The sequence below is a fragment of the Podarcis raffonei genome, chromosome 12, assembly GCF_027172205.1.
Source record: "Podarcis raffonei isolate rPodRaf1 chromosome 12, rPodRaf1.pri, whole genome shotgun sequence".
NCBI classification, from domain to species: Eukaryota; Metazoa; Chordata; class Lepidosauria; order Squamata; family Lacertidae; genus Podarcis; species Podarcis raffonei.
In genome coordinates, this window is record NC_070613.1 from 27,311,408 (window position 1) to 27,324,577 (window position 13,170).

Consider the following 13,170-nt stretch of genomic DNA (forward strand, 5'->3'; position numbering starts at 1 on the left):
CAACCCTCATTCCCCTCCACGGCAGGAGAAGGAGGAGCCGGCCACTGGAGCAGTGACATTGGGGGCAGCCTCCCCCCAAAATATAGGGCCCCCCAAAAAGGGCTTAGCCCGCTGGAGCTGGCATGCCTGCATGTCTTCACAAGGGGGAACATGAGCTGATGAGGCCATGTGTATCAAAGCAACCATATTGTCAGGGACTGTGCCTGAACTGAAAACCAGCTGGGCTTGGTTTGGAGCTTATGACTGGGTGCACTTAAGCTTCGGAGCCTTCTTTGGGCACCTGAGGAAATGAGGATATGCAAATGAGGCTCCTGAAATTGGCAGGATGCCTGCAGCTTCTGGATTAGCTAAGTTTGATATAAATACAAGCAACCCAACATCCTTTCCTGGTCCAACCTGCTCAATCTCAGGTATCAGGAACGAGAGGGCATTTGTTCTCCAGTTACCCTGGATCTTCAGGGCAGAATGAAGCCAGCACATGTATATGCTTGCACACAGGTATTCAGACAGCTAGATAAAAGGTAAAGGACCCCTGGATGGTTAAGTCCAGTCAAAGGCGACTATGGGGTTGTGGTGCTCATCTCGCTTCAGGCCAAGAGAGCTGGCGTTTGTCCACAGACAGCTTTCTGGGTCGTGTGGCCAGCATGACTAAACCACTTCTGGCACAATGGAACACCGTGATAGAAACCAGAGCTCACGGAAACACTGTTTACCTTCCTGCCACAGCAGTACCTATTTATCTACTTGTACTGGTGTGCTTTCGAACTGCTAGGTTGGCAGGAGCTCACCCTGTCATTGGGATTCGAACCGCCAACCTTCCGATCAGCAATCCCAAGAGGCTCAGTGGTTTAGACCACAGCGCCACTTGCATCAGCTAAAGAAAGGGTTAGTCAGCACCAGGAAATGGGAGAGTCTGTGGTAGAACAGGGTGCTACCATGGGGCCACCATCTTCACAGCAAACGTACTGCTATCTGTGTAAGGGGGAAAGTTGCTCCTCCTTCTGGCCTCATCTTGTGCTGTGTAGAAAGAGATAACTTTTGCAAGATCTGCTATTTTGTGGGCAGTTCCAGAACTCAATGAAAGTAAAGCCCAGGTTGCCTGCTGAACTAAAACAAATGCCTCATCACACTTGCCGCACAATTTAATCTACACATGCCTTGTTTCTGCTTTTTCTTTATAAAATGGTTTTGCACGGTTACCAACATGGAGCCAATGGCTAGCAAGGTAAAAGGTCTTCCTGTAATAGCACAGAGGCCACGCTTACCTGAAGTGATCTCATCTACCAAATTCTCCTTTCAAGTCATATAATTCAATATGAACTTTATCATTAGCACAGTAAAAAAAAGCCTGTTTGCCAGCTACCAGTTCTCCCAATAAGAAGCCAGTCCTGGCTCCAGGGTCCACATATACCATATGCCATTGCTGCCAGGAGAATTGCAGTAATAATAAAGGTCACTCACAGTAAATACTTGCCATCTGCTCAGAAACAAGATGGATAACAGTTTCGTGGTGACAGGAGCCAATTGGTCATGTTCCCACTGAGACGTAAATCGTTGCTAAGAAGTGGTGATTTATTATTTTACAAGTCATTTAGTAAATAGCATTTACGGAGTCAAAAGGAAAGGTTCCCTCTTTGGAGAACGGCATCGGAAAAGCGGTAGCCCTGCCAGAGAAGAATGATTCTGAAAATGTCCTTTAAAAGCTAGAAGTATTTCATCTAAAAATAAAATAAAATGTTTTTAGAAGATTAAATAAAAATAAAAATCAGTACTACTCCTGGTCTGTTTGGTTTGTCTGCTAATTGCAAAACAAATGTAAAGGTTAAGGTAAAGGGACCCCTGACTATTAGGTCCAGTCATGGCTGACTCTGGAGTAGCGGTGCTCATCTCGCTTTATTGGCCGAGGAAGCCGGCGTACAGCTTCCGGGTCATGTGGCCAGCATGATTAAGCCGCTTCTGGCGAACCAGAGCAGCGCATGGAAACGCTGTTTACCTTCCCGCTGGAGCGGTACCTATTTATCTACTTGCACTTTGACATGCTTTTGAACTGCTAGGTGGGCAGGAGCTGGGACCGAGAAACGGGAGCTCACCCCGTTGCAGGGATTCGATCCACCAACCTTCTGATCGGCAAGCCCTAGGCTCTGTGGTTTAACCCACAGCGCCACCTGCAAAACAAATGTACTAAAAGCCAATTGTACTTTCGTACGGAAATCGCTTAGTGTAAAACTAAGAAGGGCAGATTGGCCTTCGTGACCAAATACTGCACAACCAAAGCTAAATAGAAAGTTCACATTGGCACTCAACACTGTTACAAAATACCCATTATGGAAAGCCTCAAATTAGCACCAATGGTTGTAATAGTAATGGACACTGCAGTGTGCTGCACGGTATCAAGTCACACCCACAGCATACAATTAAAGCACTCTTATACCACTTTGAAAGTTCTAGCTCCGCCCCTCCGCAAATCCTGGGAACTGCAGTTTGAGCTACAATTTCCATAATCCTTAACAAACTACGGCTTCCAGGATTCGAAGGGGAGAGAAGCCGTAAATGGCATGGATGTGGCTAGAATGGAAAGAAGCATTCAGTCAATCCAATGTACATCCTATATATGTGATGCTTATGACTCATTCAGAGATGCGACAGGAGGATGAGCCAAGGAGTCTGGCAAAAGCTAGTTGGTGCTGACCTTTAAAGCCCTAAAGGGCTTCAGCCCAGTATACCTGAAGGAGTGTCTCCACCCCATTACTCCACCCCTTTACTCAGCCCAGACACTGAGGTCTTCCTCTGAAGGTCTTCTGCTGGTTCCCTCACTGCAAGAAGTGAGTTACAGGGAACCAGGCAAAGGGCCTTCTCAGTAGTGGCGCCTGCCCTGTGGAATGCCCTTCCTTCAAATGTCAAGGAGATAAAGTATTAAACAACTTTTGGAAGACATCTGAAGGCAGCCCTGTATTAGGTAGTTTTAAATGCTTGATGTGTTTAGTATGTTTTCAGATATGCTGTAAGCTGCCCAGAGTAGCTGGGGAAACCCAGCCAGATGGGCGAGGTATAAATAATAAAATCTATTATTATTCCTATTATTACTTGACCTGTGGTATTAGGAAGCCCATGGCAATGGCCAGGTAATCTTAGGGGCAGGAAGGATGAGTGAGGAGGTGCTGCCAGGATTTCACATACTTATTTCATAATATCCAGTAATATCTGAGGGTGGTCCCAAGAAGAACACTATTAATATCTTCCAAAGTTTTATGACTAGAAGTACTTGATCTGGATCCATTTAAACATTCAGATTTGTTTAGGTCTACCTACAAAATGGCTTTCTGAAGGCCTGTTCGCCTTGTTGCTGAATATGAACAAAAGGGTGCATTTACTGGTGTTTTAAATGATCCATGGTTATAGCCTGCTGTTATAGGTCATCTATCGTGATGGTACCTTCACCAAAACAGTTCTTCATATCTGTCAAACTAATGAATGGTGTCCAAAGGCAAACATCATCTGCTAGCTCCTTACCCTATGTAGCCTATACTCAATGTTTACAAGAAGAATTTTGGAGGATTTCTCGAACTACCTGTGGTGAGAGCACAGATGCATTGAGTAATTTTCCAGTTATTATTTCCAAAATTGTTATATTTAAATTCATTTCTAATCGTATTTGCAAATTAGGCAGTCCCATTATCTGTAATGGCAACCATTTTACATCAACATGACTGTTAATTCTTCACAGCAACTTGATTTTTATGGGCAGTGAGTGAGTTTATTATATTTATGGTTATACTTTTGCTTAGAATGTTTATCGATCAGGTATTAGTGTGTATTTTAATTTTATATGTAGTTTCATCACACCATTTAGGCATATTAGCTAAAAGACAAAATTCATTGTGACAAATTGTTGGGATGCTTTATTGAACCACCAAAGGAGACCAGTATGGTTAAACTATATTTGGTCTTTGGTACAGATTATTGTTTCTTTACTTTTGTATTAAAGTGGTTTAAATCTCAAATGAGCAGTAATTGTTCACATAGTTCTCACTTCTGTCCCTGCCCATTTTTTGCTAGTGTTTGGTTTTGGGCTTTATACACCTTAGTTTTGGTTCCTGTAAATGGCATTTCCATATTTTGGCTCATAAGGCAATTCTTCTCTTGGAAGTATACCCACCATGTTTTCTCAACTTCCATCATTTCATCTCTAAACCCTATATTTACTTAATGTCACCAGTTTTTGACATGCTTCCAAGTCAACAAAGCTTCTTTCAAGAGTGGATCAAGTAAACCGGTTTGCTTACAGCTTGGTTAAACAAAGTTATCCTTTATCAAAATCATGTCAAATCATTCCAGTCTCCAAAATACTGCATATAATTAACACATATAACTAACCTAGCATGGAACAGCCATAATTTTGATCTAGTTTCTAGTTGTATCCATTCAGATGGGTGACATTTTGTTGGGAGCTGCCCAGTATGGCTGGAACAACCCAGTCAGATGGATTATTATTATTATTATTATTATTATTATTATTATTATTATCTGCATGGACAAAGAGACAGGTGAAACATTGGTTTTCTAACCATTCTGTACTTCAATTCTCTTTAGCCTTACCTGGAACAGGCCTTCTGTCATAATGAGAAGGTGCCATCATGAGAGCTCGATGGAAGTTTACTATGGTCCAAAAGGCAGACTAGGGTTTGCATTCAGATGGGAGGAATATTGTATGAGTTTCCCCGATTATACATGCTAGTGCTTCTGTCCTGTTTTCTAACATTCCTTTCACACTACAGTACCTGTTGTGCTATGGAAATGTAACTTTTTGACTGCTATACAAGCATGTTGTGTTAAATTTCATTCACACCTGTGGGTACAGTGTGACTCAACAGTGAATGCTGTTGGACAACGTTGCTGCTCCCCTACTCTTTCTGCACATGTGCGATTCTGTTCCTCAGTGATTCACTCATGAACATGGTTGGAAAGAACTGTATGTTGCTATACTGCCCCAAATGTTGACACTTTACTCCTGGGTTAGTGGAGGAAACTGAATAAACTTCTATGTGAATGCAGCCCAGGGCTGCAAACAACCATGGTTCAAACCATCACTCAGTCACAAAGGTTATGGGTTGGGGATAGCCACTCTCTCTTATAGCCTACCTCACAGGGCTGATGTGAGGTTAAAAGGGGAGGGTGGGTGTCATGTATATGACCTTCAGCTGCTTGGAGAATACTGTATGTGGGATATAAATGTGCCAGCTAGACTGGTGACTGGGAGCAGCCGCCGAGACCACATAACACCGGTCTTGAAAGACCTACATTGGCTCCCAGTACGTTTCTGAGCACAATTCAAAGTGTTGGTGCTGACCTTTAAAGCCCTAAACAGCCTCGGTACAGTATATCTGAAGGAGCGTCTCCACCCTCATTGTTCTACCTGGACACTGAGGTCCAGTGCTGAGGGCCTTCTGGTGGTTCCCTCACTGCGAGAAGCCAAGTTACAGGGAACCAGGCAGAGGGCCTTCTTGGTAGTGGCGCCCGCCCTGTGGAATGCCCTCCCACCAGATGTCAAAGAGAACAACAACTACCAGACTTTTAGAAGACAACTGAAGGCAGCCCTGTTTAGAGAAGCTTTTAATGTTTGAGTTATTACGGTATTTTAATATTTTGTTGGAAGCTGCCCAGAGTGGCTGGGGAAGCCCAGCCAGATGGGCGGGGTATAAATAAAATAATATTATTATTATTAAATTATTATAAACAAATAATCTAACGGCAAAGAGCTACCATTTGTCCACTATCACTCTTAATTCTCCACCACCACCTCATTCTTTCAATTCAGCTACTATATGCAACATATGGTCTACATTATATGCTACTCACAATATATAGTTGGCACGATCACGTCACTCTCCATTGCACTGACTGGGTTTTCTGCTAAACAGCTGTAATTCCCAATGGCTTCTTTGACGACAGGGACAATCCGAAGCGTGCTGTTGTTTGCTGACAAGGAATAGATAGTGCCAGCTTCAATGGGATTTCCATTTTTCAACCACTGGTAAGCGACCCGTGTGCCTTCCTCCACAGTGCAGTTCAAAGTAATGTTCCCACTGTTCTCCACGACTCCAGCAAAGGGTTCAATGTATATGACTGGCTTTGTGACAGGAACTGCAATATAAAATATCTTTGAAGTTAGGATCAATGTATTTTAACCAAGGAGCGGGTAACCTTTGGCTCTCTAGATGTTGCTAGACCCCCACCTCCCAGAGTCCCCTGGCAGCATGGCCAATGGGTTTACAATTTATTTGCTGAATAATTTAGGAAGTGGGGGAAAACTGCTTGATTTCCCTCCACCCATGCGGGGGAACTGGCGGGGGGAGCACACTGCACCAAGTACCATTTGGGGAAAGGGTACCACTGCAGCTGCCCCCCCCCCCAAAGTGCACCACACCATCTCGGGACGGGTGCCACATGCCACCCAACCTCGGGACGTGCGCCAGCCACGCCCCCGCCTGTTCTCTGCTCCGAGGGCTGCAGCATGTTGCTCTGCCACTGTGGGGGGAGGGAATACCACATGAGGGGAGTCCTGGGGCCAGGTGGGCTAATCCCAAACCTGCCACTAACAAGCACCACAGGTGTGATCCCTGCTCCCTGCATACATTGTAGAAATTTGTGCAGCCCCACCTCCCACTGCAGCAGGTGGCAGAAATGCTTCCCAGCGATCCATGCATTCACACAATGTGGGAAAGTGCTCTCCCTGGGTATAAATGTATGCAAGTAGAGCTCCTCTGTGTGTGTGTGTGTGTGTGTGCGGACTTTAGCCCTATCAGAGTCTCCCTCCTTGTATGGGAGAGCTTTGCCCATATCCATTAGTAGCTGGGCAGAGCCATTTCACCCTGTCTGAATACACTTCTCCTGATGGCAAAGCGTTTCTGCCATTTGCACCAGGAAATGTGGCTACCATGCACAACAGCAAGGAGTGGGCGAATCTCTCTTTTTTGGTTTCTCTCATTTTTTCAATCTACGTTCAGTATTCCACATCAGTGAGCAGTGTTTCAAAATCCACATGAAAATTCACCAGCATTTTGCAGCAATTTTCTCCTAATCTTTGTTTGTGTGTGATTTTGTCTAATATACTTTTTTTTTTTGCAAAGTGTAATTTCCCTACGATTCAAGGTACCCATGTCCGAGCCCTTTTTGTTCTGGTGCTATCCCTGTGAAAACCTGCTCTTTGAAGCTCAGTCAGAGCAAACATCAATCTGTGGAAAACCCAAATTGACATTTGCTCCAATTCAGCTTTAAAGAGCAGGAACAACAACAACAACAACTGCACACTCAGACATGAAGCATTAAAACGTGGCCTTTTGCCAGGAAAGAGCGGTGCAAAAAGTAAGGGTGGATAAGCCCAAAGTCTGCCATATAAAGTAAAATAGTGGGAATGAGCTAGTTAAGTGTCTGAGGTGGTAGAATGAATGGTACGATTTCATACACCTGGTGTGTGTGTGTGTGTGTGTGTGTGTGTGTGTGTGTGTGTAATATTGCTGAATGCTGTCCTGTGAATTTCTGCCCCCCCCCCAATACAACATTAATTGCAGAAGATTAGAACCTTTTCCACTGATGTACAGAGTTCCCCATTTCTCCTTTCAGGAATTCTTCCCCTTGTGGGTAACATTTAAAACAGCACTTTCATATTTGCAGTCCAACTTGTCACAGTCTGTTCAGCAAGATAAAGCTTTCCGCCATCTTATTCTGCTTACCTGTAACAGAACAAGGCCTCATCCAGGTATGCGCTTTAAAGCTCTGTGTCTGAGCGCTTTGTTGTTGTCGTCTGGGTGCTTTCCCTTCGAAAACCCGCTCTCTACTGCTGAATCAGAGCAAACACCAATCCACGGAAAACCTGAATTGCCATTTGTTCCGAGTCAGAGTCAAAGAGTGGCATTTCTGGGGGGAAATGGCAGTGAGGGAGGAAGTGCTTAGACACAGAGTAGTCCTGTATCTAGAAAGTGTGGAAAGGTTAAGTGTGGATGAGCCCTTAGCCAGGATGCAATTTACTGAATCCTGGTGTGTTTCAAAACACCTCTGCTGGAATTAAGACTAAATAGTAGTCTTGCCATAGTTGCAGTTGTATTTGGGGAATCTGGGCTCAACAAAACATGCTGTAGAAGATAAGGATCTCCTGCACAATCTCAGTTGTTGGTGGGGCATGCTCTGTCGCTGCCCGCATGCGTACCTCCCTCCCCACCACTGGTACCCCAGGCGCCGGTGGGGCTTGCTATGCTGGTACTAGAAGGACCCACAGAAAAAAGTTAAATAGCCCCCTTCCCCAGAGCACAGTGTGCTGCCAATTGTACCCTCAGTGGCTGCTATTAATACATTTTAAAACCCTCATAGGAGATGGCCACAGAACCTCTATGCAGCATTCTGGTTGAACCTTTAGATTCCAACATTTTATATTACTTACCATCCACGGTAACTTGAACCTTTGCACTTGCAGGTATCGTTCGGTTTCCATCAATATTGATTTTGATAATATAATTGCCTTCATCGCTGAAGTTCAGAGATCTTATCTGCAAGGATGCATTGGGAGGCTTAAGTGCGATTTTGTGCCTATATTCCAAGTCTGGAACTACTGAGTGATTTACCAAGCAGCCAATCAGAAATATGGGGGTTGTTGGTGGCTTCTCAAACAGCCATATTATCTGGATATTGGAAACTGTAATGTTGAAATTGTAGTCAACTGGGAGAGTGAGGGACTGCCCTTTAATACCACGGATGGTATGTGATGGGACTGTCAACTTCAAGGCAGAACAAATACCTGCAGGGGGAAAGAAATTTTGAAAATGAGAAAATATTATAATTTGCAATGCAAATAGGCCACAAACAATGGTTGCGTGTCGAGGACCCCACCCCTGAATAAAAACATGTTCACACATCATTTTTGTTTTGGTTTTTGGCATAATTTTGGCTACAACTTTATTGAATAACAGTATGTGAGTGGTTGCTTAGGCATTGGTTAGCGACTATCTGTTCCCACTTGGAAGTAGGAACAGAACTGACAACCACACCTGTGCGGAAGTCAGTAAAAAGGTAAAGGGACCCCTGACCGTCAGGTCCAGTAGCGGACGACTCTGGGGTTGCGGTGCTCATCTTGCTTTATTGGCCGAGGGAGCCATGTCGGGGTCATGTGGCCAGCATGACTAAGCCACTTCTGGCGAACCAGAGTATCGCACGCAAACGCCGTTTACCTTCCTGCCGGAGCGGTACCTATTTATCTACTTGCACTTTGACGTGCTTTCAAACTGCTAGGTTGGCAGGAGCAGGGACTGAGCAACGGGAGCTCACCCTGTCACGGGGATTCAAACCGCCGACCTTCTGATCAGCAAGTCCTAGGCTCTGTGGTTTAACCCACAGTGCCACCCGTGTCCCAACTTTCGGAAGTCAGTAAGGGTAAGCAATTTTTGGGAGAGAATAAAGCTGGGTGCCAGGCTCTCACCTCTCCCCAAATGCTCCCAGGGGCTCTTGCGTGGCCCTAGCCCTTTGTCAGGGATACGGACAAAAGCATGGCGGGCCCCTGGATTCCTTTAACGGAATACCCTTGCAGCAGCAGCATTGGAGGGGCAGGCACAGCCAACCACATCCCCTCCACCAACCAAAAATTAACCAATGCCTAACCGCAACCTTACAAGTTGTGACAATTTGCTACGCAGTAGGCAAAACCCAAATGGTACCAGCCAATCAGCCAAATGGTAAAATTCCTACCAGGCCCCTGCTCCAAAGCAGACGACCCCATGACAGGCATAGCAAGATCAATGCAAACAAACCCTAAATAAAGGGAGGGCGGGCGGGTAATCCGATGTGCGCAGCGAAAAGAGGAAGCTCAACACTGCGCACAGAGACCTATATAGCACCCCTGTCAATCAAATAAAATTGCAACAATCAATTTCCCCCAGCAACACTGGAGGTGCCCCATCAAATTTATGGCCATCCAGCAACAGGGGATGTCATGGTTGCTCCCACCGCAACACGTGCTCTCCATGAAGGAGAACCCACTTTGCTTTATGCGCCACCGCGGTAAGAGACAGCCCATCTCAAAAACTTTCTGGGAGTAAAATTAGTATGTCAAATTTTAAATAACTTTGGAATCTTCTTGATGTCAGCATTTCTCACTTCAACTCTTCACCCCAGGTTTAAACACAGCAATTGATTTTATCATTTACTACTTAATAAGCCTGCTATAGCCAGAATACATGGAAATACAATGAGAAGGAACCATGGCCTGTAGCAACCATTTATGTGATCAGCCTGACACTTAAGACTTATTCACTCATTGCTCATACTTCAGCCTGGTTCATGGGTAGGCTGCTACCACGATCCCTTGGAGCAAGAGCAGCAGTTCAAATTAAGATTTACAGGCATCTGTGTGTCGCTACTTCCACACTGGAAATTTACTCTGGAATAACCATGCTTTGCTCATTCACTTTTTTTTTTACAGTGCATCGACGTGATGTTTTTGCCTTTTGGTTTCTGTTCCCACCCATCCCAATTCAAAAAAGATTCCTTAAAATAAATAAATGCTTAATGGGCAGTAAGGGCTAATAATTACTTTTAAGCACAAACTCTGTACAGTGGTACCTCGGGTTAAGTACTTAATTTGTTCCAGAGGTCTGTTCTTAACCTGAAACTGTTCTTAACCTGAAGCACCACTTTAGCTAGTGGGGCCTCTCGCTGCTGCTGCACGATTTCTGTTCTCATCCTGAAGCAAAGTTCTTAACCCGAGGTACTATTTCTGGGTTAGCGGAGTCTGTAACCTGAAGCATATGTAACCTGAAGCGTATGTAACCTGAGGTACCACTGTATTCTACTTATCTGATTTGCATTTTTTGTTGTTGTAATTTTACTGTATTATGGAATTTTTTTAATTTAATTTTTTTTAAAAAAAAATCCTGTGTAATTTCTCCAGATATATATGGTCTATGGCATGGCTCTTTCTGCATAAAGTCATTTCCTTCCATATGGTCTGCCATACACTCTATTATTTTAACTCTTCCCTTTCTGAGTAGCATTGTCTCTATATCCATTTATTTTCTCTCCCCCCTTCAATTGCAGAAGGCAGAGAAATGTGGCCAGGGGACGGGGAGTGGGGAGTACTATTTAATCCTATCCCCACTAACAGTGATCCTGATGAATAATGCCCCTGTGTGTCACACGGGAGCCGGGGAAAGGGGACCTGCCCATTTAAATGGAAGCTTAGTGGCTATTCCAAGCCAGCTGAAAGCAGGACAATGGTAGGGTGCTTCTATAAAGTCCATGTATGAAAGTACCCTGAGGACGCCTGCTTCTTGGGAAGTCGATACAGGACTGCAGAATATGGGCCAATAATATATACAACCATAACATACGTTTCTATGTAGCTTCTCTTGCTTGTGAAACCTGCCCTGTTTACAGACATGGAAAACGTCCAAGCAAAAAAAACAGCTGAAAATGAACCCTTTTGTTTTTGCTGTCAAAAAGGGTGGAGTTGCCTCCAGGGGATGTAAATTTGTTCTGTATGAATATGACCTGATGATTTATTCAGGTATAATCACTATGGGAGAACTTCTGCAAAGCCAGAAGGAAGCAGGAATTAAGGAAGTTGCTGATATACAACAAATCCTCCTTGTTTGGTCTGTTTATTTGCTATGGGAACAGTGTTGGGATTTAAAATTTGGTCCAAGTATCACCTCAGAGGCAACCTTGTGAGCTGCGCTGGGAAGGAAGGTAAACTGTCTCAAAATAATAAGAAAAATACAAGTACAAATATTTAATTAGTGCCTGGCATGATCGTGTTTTAACTAGATACCGCCGATAACTAAGCCCATTTGCAGCACTACATGAACTAAGAAAGAGTTGAGCTGTCTTACTTCCCCGTATTTCTGTGGACTTTTCTCTGGTAATTGATTTCAGAGGTTCCAGCTCAGTTCTTATAACGGACACAAGGCTGTAATCCTGAGCTAAACACACTCACTAGCGAATAACATGGAACTCAAGTGGAATTGCTTCTGAGCAAAGCTGCTGAAAATTGCTAGCTAAGAAAGACTGATTGCCTGCCATTGTTCAAAGACCCCTAGCCCCCTCTCAGAACTACAATTCCCAGAGTTCCCTGGGACTTTTAAAATACTCTGAGAATTTTAACCATCTCAGTACTAGATCTCCCAGAATTCTTTGGGAGAAGTTATGGCTGTCAAAGTTGTATAAGAGCACTTAAAACGTATGGTGTGAATGTGGCTTAAGTCTGCAAATTTCTGGGGTGCACTAGTGAAGGCTTCTCTCTCTGCCATTTTTTTTAAAAAAACATAAGTTTAATAGAACTGCAGTTGCTCTACTAAACCTTCATTTGTTTCCACAAACCACAGGAACACCAGAATCCTGAACAGGAAATATAAAATAGTGAAATTAATTCAGCTCATTGTCAAAGGCACCCTATAGAGTGACAAAAGCAGGACCAAAAATCCCAAACACCATTTGTAGTATGAAATGTTACATGATTTCGGCAAGAAGCTGCAGACCATGCACAGATTGCCGCAGACGCTGTGTGAACCGTGACTGTCCAGATCATTTTGAAGGCTCAAATAGACTTGAATGAGGGAGTGTGTTTGACCACCCCATACCACCAATAGCACAAATTCATCCTGAGTGCACGTTTGAAAAATCATCTAGAGAAGTCCAGGGTGAAACTGATCAAAACTAGAGAGGTCAGATTTCAAAATAATGGAAGGGTGGTTAACTTTAAATCTGTCTCCTGCCCCAAAAAGTCAAGAGTTGGCAGATCTGTTAAATACAACCATGTTTCACTCTTGAAAGGCTACAGTTTCATCCTTAGTGTATTATTCCTTCCAGACAAGGGAGGATTTCTGTAACCAGGTGTTATTTTACAGTGGTTCCCTCTGCACAAGGAACGTAGTCCTGTGCATCTTCTGTATAGCTGGTGTAAACAGGAGTGGAGACGACAGGCAATAAGCTTTCTAAGCAAACCACTCCCTTCCTTGGCTCAGGTTATCTCTTCAAGGCCGTTTATGTGTATTGGATATAAACAGGCTAGGTTTCTCCAAAGTGACCTCCAACTAGAGCGTAGGCTGCGTTTTGCTTCTATATCCGGCTTTAAGTATTAGTAAGCACAACACCACCCTTGTTGACTGGAAACATCCTGCAGCTTTTTTT

General features: G+C 44.0%; 1 protein-coding gene across 2 annotated transcripts in view; it reads right to left on the reverse strand.

Moving 5' to 3' along the window:
- HEPACAM2 (HEPACAM family member 2) overlaps nucleotides 1-13,170 on the reverse strand; it is a 31,183-nt gene that overhangs the window by 15,075 nt on the left and 2,938 nt on the right. For both annotated transcript variants that reach the window (XM_053410388.1, XM_053410389.1), the window contains exons 2-3: nucleotides 8,435-8,788; nucleotides 5,857-6,141 (exon numbers count right to left, since the gene is read on the reverse strand). In XM_053410388.1, coding sequence (XP_053266363.1) covers nucleotides 5,857-6,141; nucleotides 8,435-8,788 — 639 coding nt within the window. The remainder of the gene's footprint in view (nucleotides 1-5,856; nucleotides 6,142-8,434; nucleotides 8,789-13,170) is intronic.